Source organism: Haliotis rufescens, unplaced genomic scaffold, assembly GCF_023055435.1.
Source record: "Haliotis rufescens isolate VD_foot unplaced genomic scaffold, xgHalRufe1.0.p SCAF_15, whole genome shotgun sequence".
NCBI lineage: Eukaryota > Metazoa > Mollusca > Gastropoda > Lepetellida > Haliotidae > Haliotis > Haliotis rufescens.
The window spans coordinates 27,729,341-27,752,786 of record NW_025963835.1 but is presented as its reverse complement, the minus strand read 5'-3'; the positions used below and the strand labels follow the sequence as shown (position 1 = coordinate 27,752,786).

Here is a 23,446-nt window from a genome sequence, read left to right as displayed (position 1 = left end):
GTACCCAACCGACCAAAATACCGGAGTTACCTGTCCTTTGCTGTAAGAGTGACAGCAGCTATAGCCTTGGTGATAGCAATATGCGCAGGTAACATTGCAAAATTTTAGAATTCTCATGATCATAATAGATCATTGGAAATGTTGTCTGATAATAAAACTAATAGAATATGTGAATCCTCATCATGATTATTATGAGTATTGTTGATATTAAAAGAATTTTAATATTTATATTTGATAGAATATATTTTGTTGATATTTATAGAATATTAGTGTTGGGAATTTATAGAATATAAAAATGATCAGTCTGCACCTTTAGCCACTAATTCAAAGCCAGATTCTAGTATTTAATCATTCTGTTCGGTCTAATAAGGCCTGCTAATAATAGTCCCTATAAACACACAAAACTCTACTGAAAATTTTGCTTGGAGCCATGTTCGGGCTGGTTGACACAATAAAGTTTGACACAGCATTAGAAATAAGAACGAGTCCTATAGTCCTTGCCAAACTGCCCAATGGTGAAAGTAGCATAAGGACTACCGTATTCGACGTAATAAGCGCCCCGCTCTAATAAGCGCCCACATCGATATTTGCTAATATATTGGCTAGTGAACAATCCTAATTAGCACCCCTTCCGATTGATCAATGTACACAAGACTTATTTATTCGTGTATAATACGCACTCGTGTCTTATATGCACCTTTAATTATGGGCAATTAAATTCTGGAAAATATATCTGTCGTATATGATACGCACATACTTTTCTTTTGTATCATTTCACGCAGTCATCATAAACTACAAATTTACGATCTTTCAACTCTGGTTTTTTTCTCACCAAAATTATATTCTAATAAGAGTCCCCTATTTATAATTTTGAGAGTTCCCCGGGCGCTTATTACGTCAAATACGGTAGTAGAGATGTGCCATTCTTAAGGATTTTTCTGTATGTCATCATTATAAGGAGTAGGGAACTAAAACTGTTAGTTTCTGACACAGACTCAGTGATTGTCGTCCTGATAATATTTTATACAATGTTTCCTTGGTATTAGAATTCATTTATACTCCTCAAAACAAATTAAACAATACCAACATTTGGACGGCTGTGTGTTGCAACACCAGCTATAAAAAGTCCTATGAAAAGATTGGGTGTTATTTAACTTATCTAGAGTAATATATATAAATTGATTTGAATTCTATTTCTTGATATTAACAGAATTGTTAGGATTAATATTTTAAAGAGATATAATTAATGTAATACATGTAATCACAAATGGAATATCTGTGTTAACTCCATATTAAAAGTAACCCTATGTTCAAGAGCCTTGTAAATATCTGTAAGTAGAGTTGTATGTTTATCAAGACGGTAACAATGAAATCCCGCTGTTTAATGCTCGATAGTGGGTAAAGTAGGTAAAGCTCTGTGACAATGCCAGCAAAAGAATGGTGTGAGGAGCTCGGATTGAGCGGCAACATGTCCAGAACCCTTGACCATTGTTCCTCAAGCTATGTGATCACAATGGTTCACTTGTAACCATTAACATGTTTCACAGTGTACTAAACTCTTGTGTTGCCCCTAGTAACACCCACAACAGTTCATATTGAGGGTTAATTACTGTGTATAGGGTAACTAGAAGCTCAATGAAGCGTGACAGAGGTAATAGTTTGGAATGTCAGAGCACTGGGCAGCCTAAGAGTGAGTGAGTGAGTGAGTGAGTGAGTTGGGTTTTAGAAATATTCCAGCAATATCACAGCAAGGGACATCAGTAATGGACTTCGCACATTGTATCCATTTTTGTTTGTTGTTTGTTTGTTGTTAAACACACTGAGAGGCAGGGTTATCACATCGGTACATAAATCACTGTATCCATTAGATACCGTGAGGTCCAAGGTTTTGTTTTGTTTGTGTGTTGTTTAACGCCGCACTCAGCAATATTCCAGCTGTATGAAGGCGGTCTGTAAATAATTGAGTCTGGACCAGGCAATCTAGTGACTGACATCATGAGCATCGATGTATGTGATTGGGATTCAATGATATGCATCAACCAAGTCAGTGAGCCTGACCACCCGATCCCGTTAGTCGCATCTTATGACAAGAATAGTCGCCTCTTGCAGCAAGCATGGGTTGCTGAAGACCTATTCTCTACCCAGATCTTCATGGGGATTGTACCCATGTGGGCAATCGAACCCAGACTTTTGGTGTGACGGGTGAACGCTCTTACCACAAGGCTAACAACCTAAGAATAAGAAAACAAACATGTATACATGTGCACAGATATATGAAGACACATGTGCACAGTGACAGTGGGTGTCTGAATCAGTGTTCGAAAAAAAGCGCCTGCCCGTAGACCCATGCCAGGTAGATCTTGTGTCAGGCCATAGTTTAAATTTTTATGGGTCCTTATAGCCTGCAGTAAATTTACTTGTCCATTTATTTGTCATAATAAACTGCAGTTTTTTAAATGAGGGCCTTAAGAATTTAATCAGGTCCTGCAGGTTCTAAAGTCTGTGGGTCCTGATGGAGCCTGGCAATTGTTACCTATTTCGGAGACTGGTGTGGGTGTATGCATGAATATAAAGATTTCCATATACCGTATATGACCGCGGATAAGCCGACCCCGTAGATACCTCGCCGATACAGCTGTTTGTTTGCCTCTTTCAATAAAGGTAGACACTTGTTCACTATCAATTTATGAACTTTGCAAAACGTACGTAATAGCTATTGGCGATTTTATCTGGGGATTATATATTATAGCTGTGAATTACATATATTGTTACATGTAAAGATTGTGGAGTTTACGAAGAACGATAAACTTTGAACATTCAATTGAAAACTTATTATCGGAAGTAGTAACATGCATAACATTTTTTTAATAATGACAACATTGGTGTATAATAATAACTTTATTGATAATTTAAAACAATAATGGCTCTAGTCGTGGCAACTTCCAAACTTTCAGGAAGTTGTAATCTATCGGACCGTCATTCAGGCGATGTTTCTGACAGATCACGATCTGAAAAATACTATCATGAAAGTGTATCCCATGGATAAGCCGACCCCTTTCTACAGAATCTTTTTTCTGGTCCTCAAAATTCGGCTAATACGCGGTCATATACGGTAGATGCACTTATTATTAGGAATTCCAGACTAGGACACTGATGGGTCTAAGTGTGAGCCACATTATGTACAATGTCTAGAAAGCTGGTGACATTTATTGGCCATCTGAAGAATTAGCCATTACCAAAAACTGAAGGGTTCTAATCGGTATAACTTCCCATGACGTTCGCCTGATCCTGAATTAATTGTGTTAGGTGTAATTATTAGGCAAATTGCCTATGTCCCCTTAACAAATTCTCCCAGGTAATTGACTCTGTTAAATCAGTCCCTGGTGATAACAGTAATTGCATCCTGATAACATGGTATATCACACTCACTGAGGCCAATACTGCCCCTTTAGACACTAGTATGAAGCTTGAGTCTTGAAAAAATCCATTCTGTGCCCAAAATGTATGAGACAACTTATAAGTCCAAACGTGGCATAATTTTAAGAAGAAATAATTGTTATTATGTGGATGGTATTATGTGACCAATCAGAACTTTACTTGACTTTGACTACTGGCCAAAGTCGTAGAGTGAAAGTCTGTTTGGTCTGGTTTGAAGCTGTAAGGAAATAATAGTCCATATGCTAATACTAAAATCTATTGAAAATGATGATCAGAGACATGTTTGGGCAAGCAGACTCCAAATGTTTTGGCACAACTGATCAACAACACAACCATCTGGATTGTGAATCATAAACAAATAAAAACAAACATCCATTACAGATCTACAATCTATACGACATGGGCATATAACCCTGAAATGCTTTATCATGTTTTTTTGTTTGTTTGTTTGTTTGTTTGTTCTCTAATGCTGTACAATTCCAGCTATATGACCGAGACGTGTAAGTGAAGTCTGGACCAGACAATCCACAGATTGATATTGTGAGCAGTGATCCAAGCTGTCGAGGTAAGATGACACCCTATCCACCAAGTCACCAATCCTGACCACCCAATCCTTTTGGTCACCTCTTGTGACCAGCATAGGTCTGGACTCCCAAAGGGGGATAGTGTTTATAGGTCTTCTTCTTTCTTTTTTTGCTCTAAGACAAAAAGACCAAAATTTAACTCAACCAAGTAACCCATCATATGTCCCTGATTTTTTTATCAAATAAGTTGCTACAGTTATCAAGAAAATCCTTAATTATTATTTTAATTTTAAATATTAATACATGTACATGTATATATTTGTACATAGCTGCTACTTTCCAACTCCTCTTCAGCATTAAAAATGTTAGTTTCTACCGCTGCTCTCTGTTATGGACATCATGCTTGAAACACAATCATTTTATGGGACTAAGATCTGTTCCTGCTTTAAGTGCCTGTGAGTGAAGCTAGCAGGTATTTCACACTCGAGGTCAGCAGGACAAGAGGCAGTAAATTGTTTCAGTGTAATCCGACAGTTGCATAAACTGTCAAGCCGACCACACTGTGTTGATAACAGCACCACAATCTCTGAGCCCACTAAGTCACAGGTAAACACTGTCTCTACCTGGAATGTGGATCAGGAAAGCCAAGCCATTTTCTTATCTTTCAACAATCAAACACAAACCATCACAGGATTGACATATCAATTTGATCAATCGTGTAGTCACTCCTTCCATCTGCTCGTTCATAAGTGTAACAGGTTTGATTTCTGTATCAGGTCAACAGTACATATGCATCAAGAAGGACATCCAAGGCTGTCATGCCCTACCTTCCTATTTTTATGAAGTTTACTTTAGGGCTGTAACAATTCACCAATACCTATGATATCATCAATACTTTGTGAGATCGCGATACTCTATAACAGAACAGAAACAATAGAGTTACCTCCCATAATAGCAGAAGTAGCATAGCGCCACCAGTAAGCATGGCAGACTACGAGAATGTGGTGGTCGAGGACACGACGACTAACTGTTACATTTAATGAGCATCCCTTCATTTAAACATGTTTTGTTCTTGTGGTTTTCTTTGTTATAGGTTCCAGATAACAATAAATAAATATACGAAGAAAGAGATTTCACCATTTCTTACTATTTCATGTAGTGCATCATGATACAAGTAGTATCGTCAGTCCGTATTGTACGAACAATTTTATCTGAAATTTTAAATTGAAATTGTGAAATTGGCATCATGGGTTCACAATGGCAGGTCGATATGGGTGACCACGAGCTGTGTCAGGTTATTTGATTGTGTAATATCAGTACCCCAGTCCTTGGCTCATTGCTCACTCTATCGACCAGTGGTTTCAACATCTTCATCTGGTCACCGAGGAGTGAAACATACTGTGTTTTCAATGTATAGCTAGGTTACCAACAACTGAGCTAAACTATATTTCAACCCGAACATGAAGTAGTTATGGTGATTTGAAACCTCTGATTTACAAATCAAATCAATTATTTTCAAATTCATGGTAGGAACTTTAACTGATGACTTATCCGTCATGTCAACATTTAACAACTTGCACAAAGCGATCTTAGTGCTAAGATGATCTTAACTCCTATACTTTAACATAGGCTTACGTGCTAAGATCGCTTTGTGCAAGTGGGCCCTGATCTGCTTATGACCCTCTAACCTTAATCACTTGATTATGCAAACACCGACATCTAAGACACATGCCACATTGATTGTGAGTGCCAGGAAGTGGATCATTGACGCTCATAAAAAACAATTGATCCTCCCTCCATTTCACCAAACACGACACCCTGGCCCTCTATGCAACCAGATCCATTTCAAAGCATATGGGTCTCCTACCAGAGCTCCAGATCAGCTGCACATTGGCGTAAAATATGCAAAATAAATCACCATTAACCAAATAAGTTTGGGTTGCTTGTGTACAAACAAAATGTAAACCCCCACTAGAGTAACAACATTCTGAGAAGCAAATGTATCTTCTTCACGTTACGTCCATGTATATTTTTTACAGATCTTTAATTACTGATTCAACGCAGGCATTACACACACATGAAGTCTCCTGCAGTGGATATTACATAAAAGAGGCACGACATTTCACGACATGTAATAAGGCATGTCAATTTTGTGAGTTTATAACATGTTACACACATATGGCAGCACAATAACAGATACAAATTAGAAGTCAGGGGTCGATTAAACTGTTGCCCGTTGGCTCATTGCCAGTTATAATTACAAAGGGCTTGCTGAAATGTAAAATAGATGGCCGTCTGGCTAGTCAAAATTTCACCCCTCTGTGTGTATTTTTAATTTTTTTAATTGGACACTGCTGGCGAGTCATGTAATTTCGAGGAGAAAATATTTTAGGGGTGATGAGGTCGCATTAATGGTTAACAAAGAATGATTATGTCGATCATCTCGGTAGAATGACAACCGGATGTCATTTTGTAATGTTGGGTACAACAACTTCTTTATTTGCTCATAAATCAACACAAAATGAGGCAAATGGACACCAAGGTTTAATCTCAGAGTGCAGGAAAAGGGATTTTAGAGGTGAGGAGTCCTAAACTTTTCAGAGCCCCACAGTGTGGCTACGTGACCTCAGGTTCAGCCAATTGTTAAATCTACCCCTGGAGTCACTTGAAACAGCATTTCAAGCAGAATTATTAAAAAAAAAGTACCCAACAGACTGGAACCCAAAGAGTAAAAATATTGAATACCCAAAGAAACCATCAATACCCAATGTGAATGATAACATGTGAGTAAATATCTGAAGCCCTGATCTTCCACATGAGAATTAAAGTAAGTCTTAAGCCCCTATATGAAAAGCTAATAATTTTTCTTCCACTCATCTATGTACGGTAGGTCTCAAAGAAAAAACTGTCATACATCTACAACATATTCACTCACAAACAAATTACCAAAAAAAAAGTTCTACACCAGTTCACCACCATGTAAACTAACATATACACAATGAAATCTGCTATGTTTACACCATAAATTTCTCCCATCTATTTTTTAAAATGCTGATTTCATAATTTAGTTGGCTAAACTTGCCTATTTTAATAATCTAGGCTGGTTTTGATTAAATTAAATGTTGATATTCTGCATTCATAGAGCAGGTGTAACCACCATATTGAATAGCAATGTAATCTGAGTCAGGTTTGCAGCAGTAGACAACAAACATCAGTAACTGAGGTCCACATAAACTGTGTCCATATCCTACAGCACTCCGACATCACCTACCCAATACGAGGTGGTTTGTTGTTAGGTAAATCCTTCCAGTCCAGCACCGAGTCGGAGTCCATCCCATTGGACATGCGGGACTCCGGAGACGTCAACGACATTCGCGACTCGTGTGTCGACAAGTTAGAGAGTTCACGCATGTCTGTGTCCGCCAACATTGTCAAGAGTCTTTAACTCCAAATCATCCCCCCTCTAGATCCACATCATACACTGCACCAGTGAATGTCCTCGCTAGGAAAACATGCAGCTCATATTCCAACTGTTGGTAGCACGTCACCCCCACTAGCCAGCTAATTGCCGTAGCTCTATACTCTACTCCACTCAATTGCTTTCAACTGCAAAGATTTATTGGAAAACGGTATTGTTCAGGTCAATTTGCAATAACAAAGCTGATTCTTTGTTCCTGGTTCTGTTAGCAAAAGAAAACAAAGTTCCACCAAGTCCATATCAGAAAGCATCTATCAGAAGGTTATTAGCTGACGTCCTGGCTTCAAGTTATCTGATTTGAGGCGGTTCGGTTGACTTGAGATCAAGCAACGTGAGATATGCATCATGGTGCTGGCAGCTGATCAGTAAAGGACATGAAAGAAGCTAAGGTGATGTTTTTTTTCTATTTTCACTTTTCATAACCCCTGCCGATATCAGATCTACCTTCTTTGTGTTACCTAGTTGCCTTGTTCACTCTAAGTGGAGGAAGTGGTTCTCCGCTCCCTCCCCCTTGGCTGCAATTAGTCAGTGAGATCAATGTGGGAAAAGCTCGGAGATCAAGCTACAGCTGGATACACATCTACACTACATTGCTGTGGTTGCCTTCACATCCCACATTGAGCATGGTTTTAAGCCGCTTTTAGCAATATTCCAGCAATTTCACGGCGGGGGACACCAGAAATGGGCTTCACACATTGTACCCATGTCCGACCCGGGTCTTCGGCGTGATGAGTGAAACGCTTTAACCACTAGGCTACCCAACCGCCCCCCATCCCACAATGGAATACATATACACCAGGTAGAACTACATGTGTATAGGTGGGTACCAGGTAGGAGTGAACATGTGTGGGTAGGGTAGAATACATATACACCAGGTAGAACTGCATGTGTATAGGTGGGTACCCGGTAGGAGTGAACATGTGTAGGTAGGGTAGAATACATATACACAAGGTAGAACTGCATGTGTATAGGTGGGTACCAGGTAGGAGTGAACATGTGTAGGGAGGATGGAATACATATACACCAGGTAGAACTGCATGTGTATAGGTGGGTACCCGGTAGGAGTGAACATGTGTAGGGAGGATGGAATACATATACACCAGGTAGAACTACATGTGTATAGGTGGGTACCAGGTAAGAGTGAACATGTGTAGGTAGGTTGAAATACATATACACCAGGTAGAACTACATGTGTACAGGTGGGTACCAGGTAGGAGTGAACATGTGTAGGAAGGTTGGAATACATAAGCACCAGGTAGAACTAAATGTGTACAGGTGGGTACCAGGTAGGAGTGAACATGTGTAGGGAGGATGGAATACATAAGCACCAGGTAGAACTACATGTGTATAGGTGGGTACCAGGTAGGAGGGAACATGTGTAGGGAGGATGGAATACATAAGCACCAGGTAGAAATGCATGTGTATAGGTGGGTACCAGGTAGGAGTGAACATGTGTAGGTAGGTTGGAATGCATATACACCAGGTAGAACTGCATGTGTATAGGTAGGTACAGACCAAAATAGGAATAGGAGTGTATAGGTGGGTACCTGGTAGGAATACAAAGTGAAGGGGGATACCAGGTATGAACACATACGTGTTGATGGGTACCAAATAGAATGACATGTGTAGGTACCAGGTCGAATACAAGGGTAGGTGGGTACCAGGTAGGAATACATATGTGTGTAGGGACCAGGCAGGAATGCATACATATATGTGTGTACATACCAGGTAGGAATACATATGTGTGCAAGAACAATGTAGCAACATACCTATGCTTGGATACCAAATAGGAATAGGAGTGTATAGGTGGGTACCAGGTAAGAATATAATGATAATGCATAGGTGGGTACCAGGTAGGAATTAGGAATACAAAGTATGTGTGTGTGGAGAGGGGGGGGGGGGGGGGGGGGGGGGGGGGGTGTGTGTGTACCAGATAGGAATACACTTACAACAGTCAAATGGCTAAGATTATTTTGTACAACAGCACCCAGATGGGTACCAACTGTACAATCAATGTGTCACCCACATTGTACGACATGTGTATGCCCTGAATTCTCAGACTACCTGGACAGTCATTGATTTCTACTTAGCAGCTTTCATAATCACAACATAATCACTTCACTCTCAGATGCCACTCCGGCACATTCCGTAACACTTGCAGCTCACTGGGGAGTTTATCATCAACAGCATTGACAACAGCACTAAGATCAACAATTAATGGCTAAGAATCAATAAAAGATATCAAGAGTCTGTGAAACAGTCATCAACATCACGTCACTTCATGACATCACAGTAACTGGGGCGGTTGGGTAGCCTAGTGGTTAAAGTTTTCGCTCGTCACGCCGAAGACCCGGGTTCGAATCCCGACATGGGTACAATGTGTGAAGCCCATTTCTGGTGTCCCCCGCCGTGATATTGCTGGAATATTGCTAAAAGCGGCGTAAAACCAAACTCACTAACTCACTCACTCATAGTAACAGTGTTCCAGATAAAAGCCGTATCAGTGTTTGTACGGATGAAAATATGCCCGATACGTAGGGGGATAACGTTTAATTTAGAAAACGTATCAGATACACATCACAGCATAGATGTACATCTAACATTCACATATAGACATATTTCCTCCAAATTATATTGTGATTTCAAGCAGCGTATTTTCATGGCACTTTTTATTAAAAAAGACATACCGTATTCGACGTAATAAGCGCCCCGCTCTAATAAGCGCCCACGGCGATGTTTGCTAATATATTGGCCAGTGAACAATCCTAATTAGCACCCCTTTCCGATTGATCAATGTACACAAGACAAATGTTCGCTTATAATACGCACTCATGTGTTATATGCACACTTAATTCTGGGCAATTTAATTCTGGGCAATTTAATTCTGGACAAATATATCTGTCGTACATAAACATTTCAGGCTGTCAGCATAAACCACGAAATTTATCTTTTAACTCTTTTTCATTTAAATAATATTCTGATAAGAGCCCCCTATTTCTAATTTTGAGAGCGCCTGGGCCCTCTGTCGAATACGGTAGCTGTTGAAAGGGCGGTGTCAATTATTCATGCCATTATGAGTTTTGATGGTTTTTTTCCCCAACGCAAACACATTACTGTGAGCACGTAACACCGGAAATATCATGTCAACAAATCCATACTGAAGTACTAATCAAGTAGGCCATGTTTGTTATCATCTGATCGTTTACCTGACTTTGCTGAAGGGATAAAATGTAAAAAACATTCTGCTCATAATGCTCAAATGTTTTCCCCAACAAACAATGAATACCCTAGAGGGGTGTGCACATTATGCAGTAGACATACATGTACAACAAAATCTAAAATGAAATACAAGATTAATCCATCAAATACCATTCAGAACTCTAAATGTGGTCAGGCTCGCTGACTTTGTTGATGCATGTCATTGTATCCTAATTGCATGGATCGATGCTCCTGATGTCAATCACAAGATTTTCTGGTCCAGAATTATTAACCGATCACCGTCATATAGCTGGAAAATTGCCGAGTGCGGCATAAAACAACAAACAAACACTGACAGTATCAATAGGTATCATTGACAGTATCAACAGGTATCACTATCAATGTCAACAGCCATCGATATCAGCATTTCACGTTTGTTCATATTCTAGGACACTGTCACACATTATTACATCTCAAGGAAAAGTGACCAGCACATCAAACTTACTGGATGACATTTAACACTGATATAAACACTGCACATTTAAGTGGGTATTTAAGTGATGGAACACATTTCAAGCCCTACCTGAAGCAAGAGACAGATATTCTAGGACATTGTCACACATTATTACATCTTAAGGAAAAGTGACCAGCACATCAAACTTACTGGATGACATTTAACACTGATATAAACACTGCACATTTAAGTGGGCATTTAAGAGATGGAACACATTTCAAGCCCTACCTGAAGCAAGAGACAGATATTCTAGGACATTGTCACACATTATTACATCTTAAGGAAAAGTGACCAGCACATCAAACTTACTGGATGACATTTAACACTGATATAAACACTGCACATTTAAGTGGGCATTTAAGAGATGGAACACATTTCAAGCCCTACCTGAAGCAAGAGACAGATATTCTAGGACACTGTCACACATTATTACATCTTAAGGAAAAGTGACAAGCACATCAAACTTACTGGATGACATTTAACACTGATATAAACACTGCACATTTAAGTGGGCATTTAAGAGATGGCACACATTTCAAGCCCCACCTGAAGCAAGAGATTATAGTGTCCTGGGGACTTTCCACTGATTTATGCAGTGTTAAGATATTCAGAAACCCATGTCACAGTGACTTTGTCAGAGATGACCGACAGTGAGACATATTCATGACTTGATCAACTTTTAAAATAACATTTATGTTTTTCATTACCATTTAAAATAAATAATATTTGGACATTTTGGATAACAGTCAGTCAATGTACTAGAAAATAAAACAATCTGAAAGTCTTTTTCAGATAATATTCACCGAAAAGGAACATTTTACTATACATAATGCTTATTTATCCAAATGGTAATTTTTCACATTCTGAATATTTTACCTTCAGTTTCAGGATTTGTCAATATTCACGACTATTTCAGTAAAGCAAAGATTTTTTTTCATTTTTTTATATTCAGACCTTCAAGTATGTTATGTTCAAAAGGAGCGTGGGGTGTGTGTTGGGGTTGGAACTCAGTGTAATATGACCCTGAAGTGGTAACTCACCCAAACTTGGCCAGGTATTCATCCCAATCAAGATCAGAATCAGAATCAGAATCAACCACCTTTTTCTTCTTGGTCTTTTTCTTCTTATCCTTCATGTTGGCCAGCTTAAATGTCTTTTTTCAAAATTACTAAGCCAACCAAAATATTATATCTTCCAAGCGTTAAATGTCCCTCAACTGTTAGGTTCGTCCTCAGATGTGAAAGTCTCAGAATGAATGTCAGGTATACCTTGAATCAAGCACCTGCTGATCAATTAGACACAAGGCATCATCCCTGTGGAGCTTCTAATTACCAAGACGACACCCATCTACATTGTGCCACAGCTTATACACACAATGTCTAGCCCTGAGACAATTTATACAATGAAACAAAGTTTGTTACCAAATACCTGCTTCTGGGTTTGACAAATAAAAGAAGTCGTTCTTGGCTCTGCCACGTGTTTGAGTAAGTCACTCCACAAGACCAGATTTCTGTTACTAGTCGTGCCACAAAACCAGAGTTCTTATGAGTCACTTAATAAGACCTCAGTTCAATTACTAGCCACTAGAGTTCTGTTACTAGTTACTTCACAAAACAAGTTACTGAGTTATTCCATTTGTTTACTAGCCACTCAACAAGATTAGAGTTCTGTTACTAGTCCATCCACAAGACAGAAATTCTGTTACTAATCCGTCCACAAGACCAGAGCTCTGTTACTAGTCCATCCACAAGACCAGAGCTCTGTTACTTGTCCATCCACAAGACAGGAATTCTGTTACTAGTCCATCAACAAAATCAGCTCTGTCACTAGTCCATCCACAAGACCAGAGATCTGTTACTAGTCCATCCACAAGACCAGAGATCTGTTACTAGTCCATCAACAAGACCAGATCTCGGTTTATAGTCCATCCACAAGACCAGACCTCTGTTACTAGTCACTTCAAAAGGCCAGAGTTCTGTTACTAGTCCATCCACAAAACCAGACCTCTGTTACTAGTCACTTCAAAAGACCAGAGTTCTGTTACAGATGACTAGAGTTGTCACTATTCACTCCATAGTTACGAGTCGCTCCACAAGATCCGAGTCCTGTTGCTAGTCTCTCCACAAGACCAGAGTTTTGTCATCAGTACCTCTACGTGTAATCACTGTTCCAACTATACAGCTGTACTGTCCGTCCCAATATAAACTCCACACAGTGGACCTCAATGGACAATATCTAGGAAGTATGTATTACGAAGATTAAACACCACCAGCACAGGGCACCTCACACCGTGGTCTACTACTGGACAGTTTATCTTGGTTTACAGCCAGGTATAAAACGTGTTAAGTACGAAGAACAAACTTCAATAAAGCACCATAAAGTCATAATCCTTATGTTGTGTAGTAAAGCTAAGGTTTATCATATTTAATACCTGTATATCAAACCATATCAACCGGAATTTATAGCTCAAGATTTAATTGAACAAACACATTTATGACAGATAAATTTATATATAAGTATTTTTTGGAATATCCAATGAACAAAGAAAGCGATAATCACAAAAATACACCTGTCAAACTTAATACAAAGCAAAGCAGTTAAAAGATATCATCTCCCCTGGTAATGACAGTTTGGAATGGTCAGTGAGTGAGTTGGCTTGAAGCCACTTTTAGCAATGTTTCAGCAATATTATTGTGGGGTAGGTTTGGAAAATATACCGGTACATGTTCACAAAAATTCATCAGATAAGGATGGAAAGGAGATGAATCCATTCACTTATTGCGTTGATGTTCCTCTGTATTACAGATGACCAATGATCAGGCAACAAAACGATTCTCCAAGATTCTGGCAAAAGACAATCGGAACACTACATCCAGTTGTCATGACATTACAACATTGTCTACAGTACAACCGAATGGCTTGAACCATCATGAACAGTACTTGCTGTAGCATCAAGAGAACATCCATGTGGCTTGCACACAAAAACATTGTCAGCAGTATTTCCAAATGGTTGCAAAACCATCACCAGTACTTCTGGTACAATGCAGTGACACTTGTTAATGACAACGTCCATTGACAAGGAACCAAACCTATGGCTTAAGCTTAAAGATGGTAGCAGGGGTCACTACAGCCTTGATGGTAGTCCTTGAGGATCACCAGTGAGATTCCTCATCTAGAAGAACTAATCCAGGACATTTCGTCATGGCCATGTTGGGTACAACTGTGATACAAAATGTTTTCCCTGTGAGAGGTGACAGGGGTGGAAATAGCCTATATAAACACAGTTCAGATAAGCTGCCCATACCAGCAACATTACTGGGTTAGCAGAGTCAGATAACACCAGAATAAATGACAACCTCATTAGACCCCCACTAAAATACTGCGGCCTGTTAGGTACAGTAAATATTGTATCTACAGACCTGCCACAGGATATGAAAGTGAGGTAGTTTATTCTGTGGACAGGTTTTGTTGTGTTAACTCTGTCAGATTGTATGTTCTAAGATAGAGGAGAGAGAGGTGGCCAGCTAGTCGGAGTCTACACAATGTCCTGTACATCACTTCTGTAGGTCACTGTCAACTGTCAGAGTGTATGTTCTAAGATAGAGGAGAGAGAGCTGCCAAGTTAGACTGAGTCTACACAATGTCCTGTACATCACTTCTGTGGGTCACTGTCAACTGTCAGATTGTATGTTCTAAGATAGAGGAGAGAGAGGTGGCAAGTTAGTCCGAGTCTACACAATGTCCTGTACATCACTTCTGTGGGTCACTGTCAACTGTCAGATTGTATGTTCTAAGATAGAGGAGAGACAGATGGCTAGTCAATCCGAGTCTACACAATGTCCTGTACATCACTTCTGTGGGTCACTGTCAACTGTCAGATTGTATGTTCTAAGATAGAGGAGAGAGAGGTGGCAAGCTAGTCGGAGTCTACACAATGTCCTGTACATCACTTCTGTAGGTCACTGTCAACTGTCAGAGTGTATGTTCTAAGATAGAGGAGAGAGAGCTGCCAAGTTAGACTGAGTCTACACAATGTCCTGTACATCACTTCTGTAGGTCACTGTCAACTGTCAGAGTGTATGTTCTAAGATAGAGGAGAGAGAGCTGCCAAGTTAGACTGAGTCTACACAACATCCAGAACATCACTTCTGCGGGTCACTGTCATCTCTCAGAGTGTATGTTTTTCTAAGATTGTATTTTAATAATCCAGAGGTTCATAGGGTCCATATATTTTTCTTTGAAGAGAGAGAGGTGCCAATTTAATTACTCCAACTCTCCATGTCATCATTTATTATCAAGAAGATTGCTCAAACTATTCAAATCACATCCTCTCTACCGGTACAGATAAAAAGACTTCAACACAATATCATATTAAGAGATTGGCCCCTAAAGATGACATGTACCAAGTTTCATCCAGCTGCAGTATTTTAATTCCTGTGATATGACCTTGACCTGTTTTGGAGGCCATGACCTTGACCCAGGATAAAAGTAACTGGAAATTACGAAAATTGTACATCATTATAAAGATTTTCCAAATATAAATTATCAAAGTGCCATCAAGATCTCCATCACATCTATACTCAAATATTAACATTCAAGTGGTTAAATTAGATTATGTTAATTCACAGTATGAGAAACAAGTAATGAGTGTGTGAGGGACAAGTTAAGGATTACGGTGGGTTACCGTATTCGACGTAATAAGCACTCAGGGCGCTTTCAAAATTAGAAATAGGGGGCTCTTATTAGAATATAATTTTGGTGAAAAAAGATAAATTGGTTGAAAGGTTGAAAGATAAATTTTGTGGTTTATGCTGACAGTCTGAAATGTTTAAATATGACAGATATATGTTTCCAGAATTTAATTGCCCATAATTAAGGGTGCATACATATAACACACGAGTTCGTATCATATGCGAGTAAATAAGTCTTACATACATTGATCAATCAGAAGGGGTGCTAATTGGGATTGTTCACTAGCCAATACATTAGCAAATATCGCCGTGGGCGCTTATTAGAGCGGGGCGCTACGAAACATCGAATACCGTAGTATTAAGAATTAAGGGTGAGGCCTGAGGCCAGGATTAGAGTTAGAATACCCAGAATGATTGTACATACAGTAGAACATGGATATAACGAACACAGATGGAGCGAGCAAATGGATACAATGAACTGTTACAAAATCCCCGATTTATCTAGTTTATATTTTCATATAAAATGTGTGTGTATAACGAACTCTCTACAGCGAACTAACCCTGATCCCCGACAAGCCCAAATACCACTAATTAGTGACGTGTATAGCGAACTGAGAAATCTCACTCAGTGTCAAGTGTGACTGACAAATGGCTATACGCAATGAGCGACGAATCAGCACAATCAGCGGTGACAATTCAAACTTGTTGAACTTTATGCTTATCTTACCTGTGAGACAAATATAAATTTCCCGAGATTATGTCAAAGTGTCACTTCACTTGCACATGGTATCATGGTGGGCAATGCTGCAACTACGTAGATCGTGTTAGGTAGGCAGAGCATGTATACTGTTTTGTTGGTCATCAACCACCTACGACTTGACCTTCGCTAAACCGCTGATCATCTATAATGCTCATCAATTATTTGGACCCCGAAGGTAGCGTTGTAGCAAGGGATCACTGTATTGCGTTTCTTTTATCCAAGATGGCGGACGGTTCCGAGCAAAAATGTATATAACGAACAATGTATATAAAGAACTAATTTCTCCAGTCCCTTGTAATTCGTTATATCCATGTTCTACTGTACATTAATTGTACCCAGCTTGTAAATGAAAACAAGGACTCTTTGTGACACATAAACACCTTAACAACTAGCCACCCGAGCCCCGTGAAGATTCCGGGGTAGAATAGGTCTTCAGCAACCCATGCTTGCTGTAAAAGGTGTCTATGCATGTCCTAAGAGGCGACTAACAGGATCGGGTGGTCAGGCTCGCTGACTTGGTTGATGCATGTCATCGAACCAAATTGCATGGATCGATGCTCATGATATTAATCACTGGATTGTCTGGTCGAGACTCGATTATTTACAGACCGCCGTCATATAGCTGGAATATTGCTGAGTGCGGCGTTAAACAACAAACCAACCAACCAACCAACCAACCAACTAGCCACCCGAGTAGACACTCCACATGATGTTCTAAGACTCTATTCCTTGTTCCTCACATTCCACTTAAAGGGAAACATTTCCTACTTTTTCTTGGTTTACACATTTCTTACAACAAATCACCAACACACCTTGTAAGAAACAATTCCTTAATACATTTCAGCTATAGCCTGTCACCACATCATCTTTATCTACACACCATCACAACTTACAGACTTGTGGGGATTCCACATAAGAATATAGGTCCCCAGATACCTATGCTTGTCATAGGAAGTGACTTTGTACAGATTGGTACAGCATTAAACAATAAACACAGACAACACACTATAAAGAGCAAGGGAAAGTGTAGGAAGTGGGTGTAAAATCTCCACTTTCCCTGTCAACTTGTCCTTCCTTGCACAGTGCCCAACTTCATCGCTTCCTCTCTCAGACAGGTGGGATTTTACCTGCACTTGCTGCACCCAGCGCCAAGTAGTGCAGCTGCACATGATGGTTGGCGCTCCATGTTGTAACTAACAAATATATGCTACTCACTGCTCTTGTCTCAAGCAGTGTATGATTCCAATTCAGATAAGAAAACTGCTTGTTTGTGAAAGAGACGCATCACATCAATATTCTGAAAACTGGAATCTAAGTCTAAAAAATGTAATCTTAGTATTGTCAATTGTCTTGTGTCTTGTTAAAATTGCATGAAATCTCTTGCATCATCCTTTTTTGGTCAAATCTATCTAGATTAAAACCTGTCTATCCACAATACAACCAATCTCCCCACAATACAACCAATCTACCAACAATACAACCAATCTCCCCACAATACATACAGTCTACCCACAATACAACCAATCTCCCCACAATACAACCAGTCTACCCACAATACAACCAGTCTACCTACAATACAACCAATCTCCCAAAATACATACAGTCTACCCACAATACAACCAATCCCCCCACAATACAACCAATCTACCCACAATACAACCAATCTCCCCACAATACATACAGTCTACCCACAATACAACCAATCTCCCCACAATACAACCAGTCTACCCACAATACAACCAGTCTACCTACAATACAACCAATCTCCCAAAATACATACAGTCTACCCACAATACAACCAATCCCCCCACAATACAACCAGTCTCCCCACAATACAACCAATCTACCCACAGTACAACCAATCTACCCACAATACAACCAGTCTACCCACAATATAACCAACCTACCCATACCCACAATACAACCAATCTACCCACAATACCACTAGTCTACCCATAACACAACCAATCTACCCTAAATACAACCAATTTTCCCCAAATACAACCAGTCTTCCCACAATACAACCAATATTCTCACAATACAACCAGTCTACCCACAGTACAACCAATCTACCCACAATACAACCAGTCTACCTACAGTACAACCAATCTACCCACAATACAACCAGTCTACCCACAATACAACCAATCTACCCACAATACAACCAATCTACCCACAATACATACAGTCTACCCACAATACAACCAATCTACTAATGGGTGTGGCAGGCATCCCAGTCTGAATCCTGATTGCGGCACTGTCAACAAGTCCACCGATCAGTTACCAGTAGATTAATACCATAATATACACTGTTTGTTCTGCTCTCTAAAACTATACAATTGTTTCCCTCACAGTAGAAAGATATGGACATTATAGTCAATGTTTACTCCAATAATGAAGCATCATGTGCAAGACTGACCACCAAATCAATACTTCATGGTATCAGTAAACTCAAAGTGAATTTATCTAAATACTCCATTTCCTCCAAATATCACATTTCAAACACTTTGTGATCAGCAAATATTTTGTCGGTAGTCATTAATGATATGTTGGTTTTTACAATAATTGGATGCAGTATATCTGCCCATACTACTCAAAAATGTTAAGGGCCACCTGATTCTTTCCTATTACTATAGTTATTCTGTCACGCTTGTTGTTCTTAACATTTTTGAGCAGTATATTAAAATGAATGATGAACTAGCTTAAGAAAAAATTTAAGAGAGCTCCTTGATGAGAAAGTGAGCTAGTTTGGCATTAACATCTGAACAGGCAGGCAGGGGTGGATCCAGGATTTTAAAAAAGGGTGGGGTTCCACTTCGGCCACTTTTATTTAGGTACAGTGATGGTTTGGGGGTGGGGGGTGAGGAGGAGGCAGGAGAGTGTGGGAGAGATGGTCCCATCCTAAAATCTACCCAAAAATTCACAAACACTCTATGTAAAACCATTAAATAATCAGGGTTAGAAACTAACAGTTTTTGTCCACTAGTCCTTATAATGATAACATATAGCAAAACCCTTAAAATGGGCCAATATCTACTAGTCCTTAGGATACCTTTAGTATTGGGCAGTTTGGTAAGGACTACAGGACTAGTGCCAATTTCTAACACTGATAATAATAATTGAACAAGCAAATTAACATGTTATCATGGTAGCAAGTATACATACACATTGTCATCAGATGGAAAAAAGGGGGTGTTTTGAACAGTCTTCCAGTTATATCACAGCGTGTCAGGTAAATGTGGGAGGAAAGCCCGAAGTAAATGCTGGTCTCACTTTGGTGAAACCCATGAGCACATGTATGGTGCTGACAAACCTAGAAATATAACCGAGGCAAACCGGAAATCGAGCCAACAATCACAGGCTTCTGGATTGCCCAAGGGAGGCAACTCTGCACAGAGAATTCCGGCACCTTAAAAAGGGCATGCACATGACCAATGTTTGAACAGTCCGATCACTACCTTTTGAACATAATTCACCCAGACATTTGTAATTTCCCTATTTTGTTGATTATAATCTTTTCTCAGGGTGGCCCTCCAACCCACCATCTTGTATTCGGGGACATATATTACCACTTTGCAGCTAGGCTGAAAAAAGTTTGTTTAACATACAATTGTAATTGGACTTTTTTTTAGGGGTAACCCTATATAATTACTTTTCTGGCAAATAGATTTTCAAGGATAATTTCTATCCCTTTATAGTCACTTAGTATCAATAATAGAAGTTACCGTAGACAGGAAAGGCTGATTGTGAAATATCCTCTATGGACTAATAAAAGTCATTAATTTAAAGTCATCTTTATTGACAAGTAAAAATCCCATCCTTTGAGGTCATTTTTGTGAACTAATAGTCACATCATTTTAGTTCATTTTCATGAACTAATAGTCACATCATGTCAGGTCGTTTTTATGAACTAATAACAGTCACATCACTTTAAGTCATTTTTATAGACCAATAAAAGTCCCATTAATATAGGTCATATCTATGGAATAATAAAAGTCCCCTAATTTAGGTCATTTCTACTGACCAATAAAAGTACTGGAGTCCAGAATCCCCCTATATCTTCAACTTTCAACACAAGGTTTATGACAAGGACCCTTGAAGTTGATCTTCATGCTTAATTTCGAACACTATGGACCAATAAAAGTCCCATCAATTTAGGTCACATTCAGAACATATCTTGCCTCAGTATACAACTGTCAGACTGCATCGTCATGTACACTACCCCTAGGGCTGGGACGGGTAACTCGTGTACCCGGGTCGGGTGGGTACTGAGTAGGACCCAGGTACCCACAGGACTACCCGGACCTGTGGTTAGTCCCGTGATATATTGGTTAATGACAAAACTCTACAGTTACACTATAAGTGACTAATGTTTACATTTCTTTTTGACTATGCACACATTCCTTCTGACTGCATATGTAGGAATAAACATAAAACTTCAGTCAACTTCAGTTTATGCATGACCTGTATCTAAATACACTAGCCAGGGCTACGGTCAAACTATTCCCAGTCAGACATTTGGACCTATCTCTTGAGACCTACAGCAGGTACCCGGGTAGGGTCGGGCAATAGGCGGTGGGTACCCGGGTAATAAATTTGGACTCGTCCCAGCCCCAGCTACCCCATGACACCACGATTGCTACACTGATAAAAGTCAGGGGAAGCTCTGTAAAGTCTCCTAGCTACAACAGTGAACTGTCTGGTCCTCTGTATATATTACCCAGTTATGACCTACCCTCAGACCCGTCTGCCCCTCACACACCTGCATAGACAGGTTCCCGACAGTGTTGGTAAGACTCCCTGATCCCGGTCTTAGTGTGTGATCCTCTACTTCAGCTAGACACTACACCGCTCGGCGACCATCTGGTCACAACCCTATCTCCTTGTTTTCATATCTACCCTCAGATAAAGACCAGAACCCCCTTTTTTTTGTCTTGACTGTTAGCTTTTCAAACATTGTGAATTGAGTAATGCGAGTTTATCTCCTTGAGTTGACACAAACAGTGAGGTATGGATCTGATTAGGACAGATGCATGCCGATGTTGTGTTCATGTAGTAGAGGAGGGTGTTGTCACAGTAGAGGCCTTGCACAAAAAGGGTAGACACATCACAGTTTCTACTGTTTCGTAGACTAACACTTAGTCTCTGAAAACATATAATCTTGATAGAAACAAACAACTTCATTTAAATTGAAAAAGACCCCCAAGGGGGATTCAGAATGTGGGGAAAATCTAGTCTTGCTTCATTTAGGGCTTTGGACTGTTTCTTAATAGCCTGATATCGTCCTGGCCACTTGCATGTGACCAAACAGTGGCTGTCAATCCAAGCCACCAATGAACATGGCTGACACCTGTCTTGATAACTCCTACCTATGTGCTGCTGTCCACAGAGCTCCTGCGATGGTCTTGTGCTGTGAGGCTTACAGTTCCTATCACAATCCTGGTCCCATCAACTCAGGCCCTGCAAGGATCTAGTGCTGATATACTAGTATACGGGTCCCATAATAACCATGTGCTGCTATCTAGGGATGTTATAATAACCATGTGCTGCTATCTAGGGATGTTATAATAATCATGTGCTGCTATCTAGGGATGTTATAATAACCATGTGCTGCTATCTAGGGATGCTATAATAACCATGTGTTGCTATCTAGGGATGCTATAATGACCATGTGTTGCTATCTAGGGATGCTATAATAACCATGTGCTGCTATCTAGGGATGCTATAATAACCATGTGCTGCTATCTAGGGATGCTATAATAACCATGTGCTGCTATCTAGGGATGCTATAATAACCATGTGCTGCTATCTAGGGATGCTATAATAACCATGTGTTGCTATCTAGGGATGCTATAATAACCATGTGCTGCTATCTAGGGATGCTATAATAACCATGTGCTGCTATCTAGGGATGCTATAATATTCCTGTGTTAATATCTAGGGATCCCATAATAACCATGTGCTGATATCAAGAGATCCCATATTAAACCTGTACTGCTATCTAGGTATCCCATAATAATCCTGTGCTGCTATCAAGAGATCACATGATAATCCTGTGCTCCTATCAAGAAATCCCATAATCATCCTGTGCTGCTATCAAGAGATCACATGGTAATCCTGTACTGCTATCTAGGTATCCCATAATAATCCTGTGCTGCTATCTAGGGATTCCATAATAATCCTGTGCTCCTATCAAGAGATCACATAATAATCCTGTGCTGCTATCAAGAGATCACATATATTAATCCTGTGCTCCTATCAAGAGATCACATATTAATCCTGTGCTGCTATCAAGAGATCACATATTAATCATGTGCTCCTATCAAGAGATCACATATTAATCCTGTGCTGCTATCTAGGGATCGGGTGGTCAGACTCGCTGACTTGGTTTGATGCATGTCATCATATCCCCTTTGCGTAGAACAATGCTCATGATGTCAATCACAGGATTGTCTAGTTCAGACTTGATTATTTACAGACAGCCTTTACATAGTTGGAATATTGCTGGATGCAGCGTTAACAGCAAACCAAACAGTTGCAGGTGAATCTAACAGAGTAAGTAATTTTGCTTTACTTGGGGGACATGCTTTTACCCTTTCACGCCAACAAAACTGTTTCCATGGTGAGGTTTTCATCATGTGACTAAACAGAATTGTAGGTCCAGATCTGGTAGAAGAATAGCAGGACTTGTCACATTCCTAGTTTGTTTGTTGTTTAACGCTGCACTCAGCAATATTTTATCAGTATGTAAATAGTCTGGACCAGACAATTCAGTGATTGATATCATAAGCATCTAACTGGCATTCTAGAAATGTGAGTAAATAAGAAAACATACAACTTCAT

General features: G+C 39.7%; 1 protein-coding gene across 5 annotated transcripts in view; it reads right to left on the bottom strand.

Annotated features, from left to right (window-relative positions):
* The window catches only part of LOC124140214 (kinesin-like protein KIF12), a 109,669-nt gene that overhangs the window by 71,109 nt on the left and 15,114 nt on the right, over positions 1–23,446 (bottom strand). The window contains exon 1 of one of the 5 annotated variants that reach the window (XM_048396421.1): positions 12,193–15,943. The exons of 3 other annotated variants lie outside the window; for them this stretch is intronic. In XM_048396421.1, the coding sequence (XP_048252378.1) occupies positions 12,193–12,287 (95 nt within the window). In that variant the 5' untranslated portion in view covers positions 12,288–15,943. Of the gene's footprint in view, positions 1–7,233; positions 7,417–12,192; positions 15,944–23,446 lie in introns of those variants that run through there. One more of the 5 variants, XM_048396420.1, reaches the window with a different exon arrangement.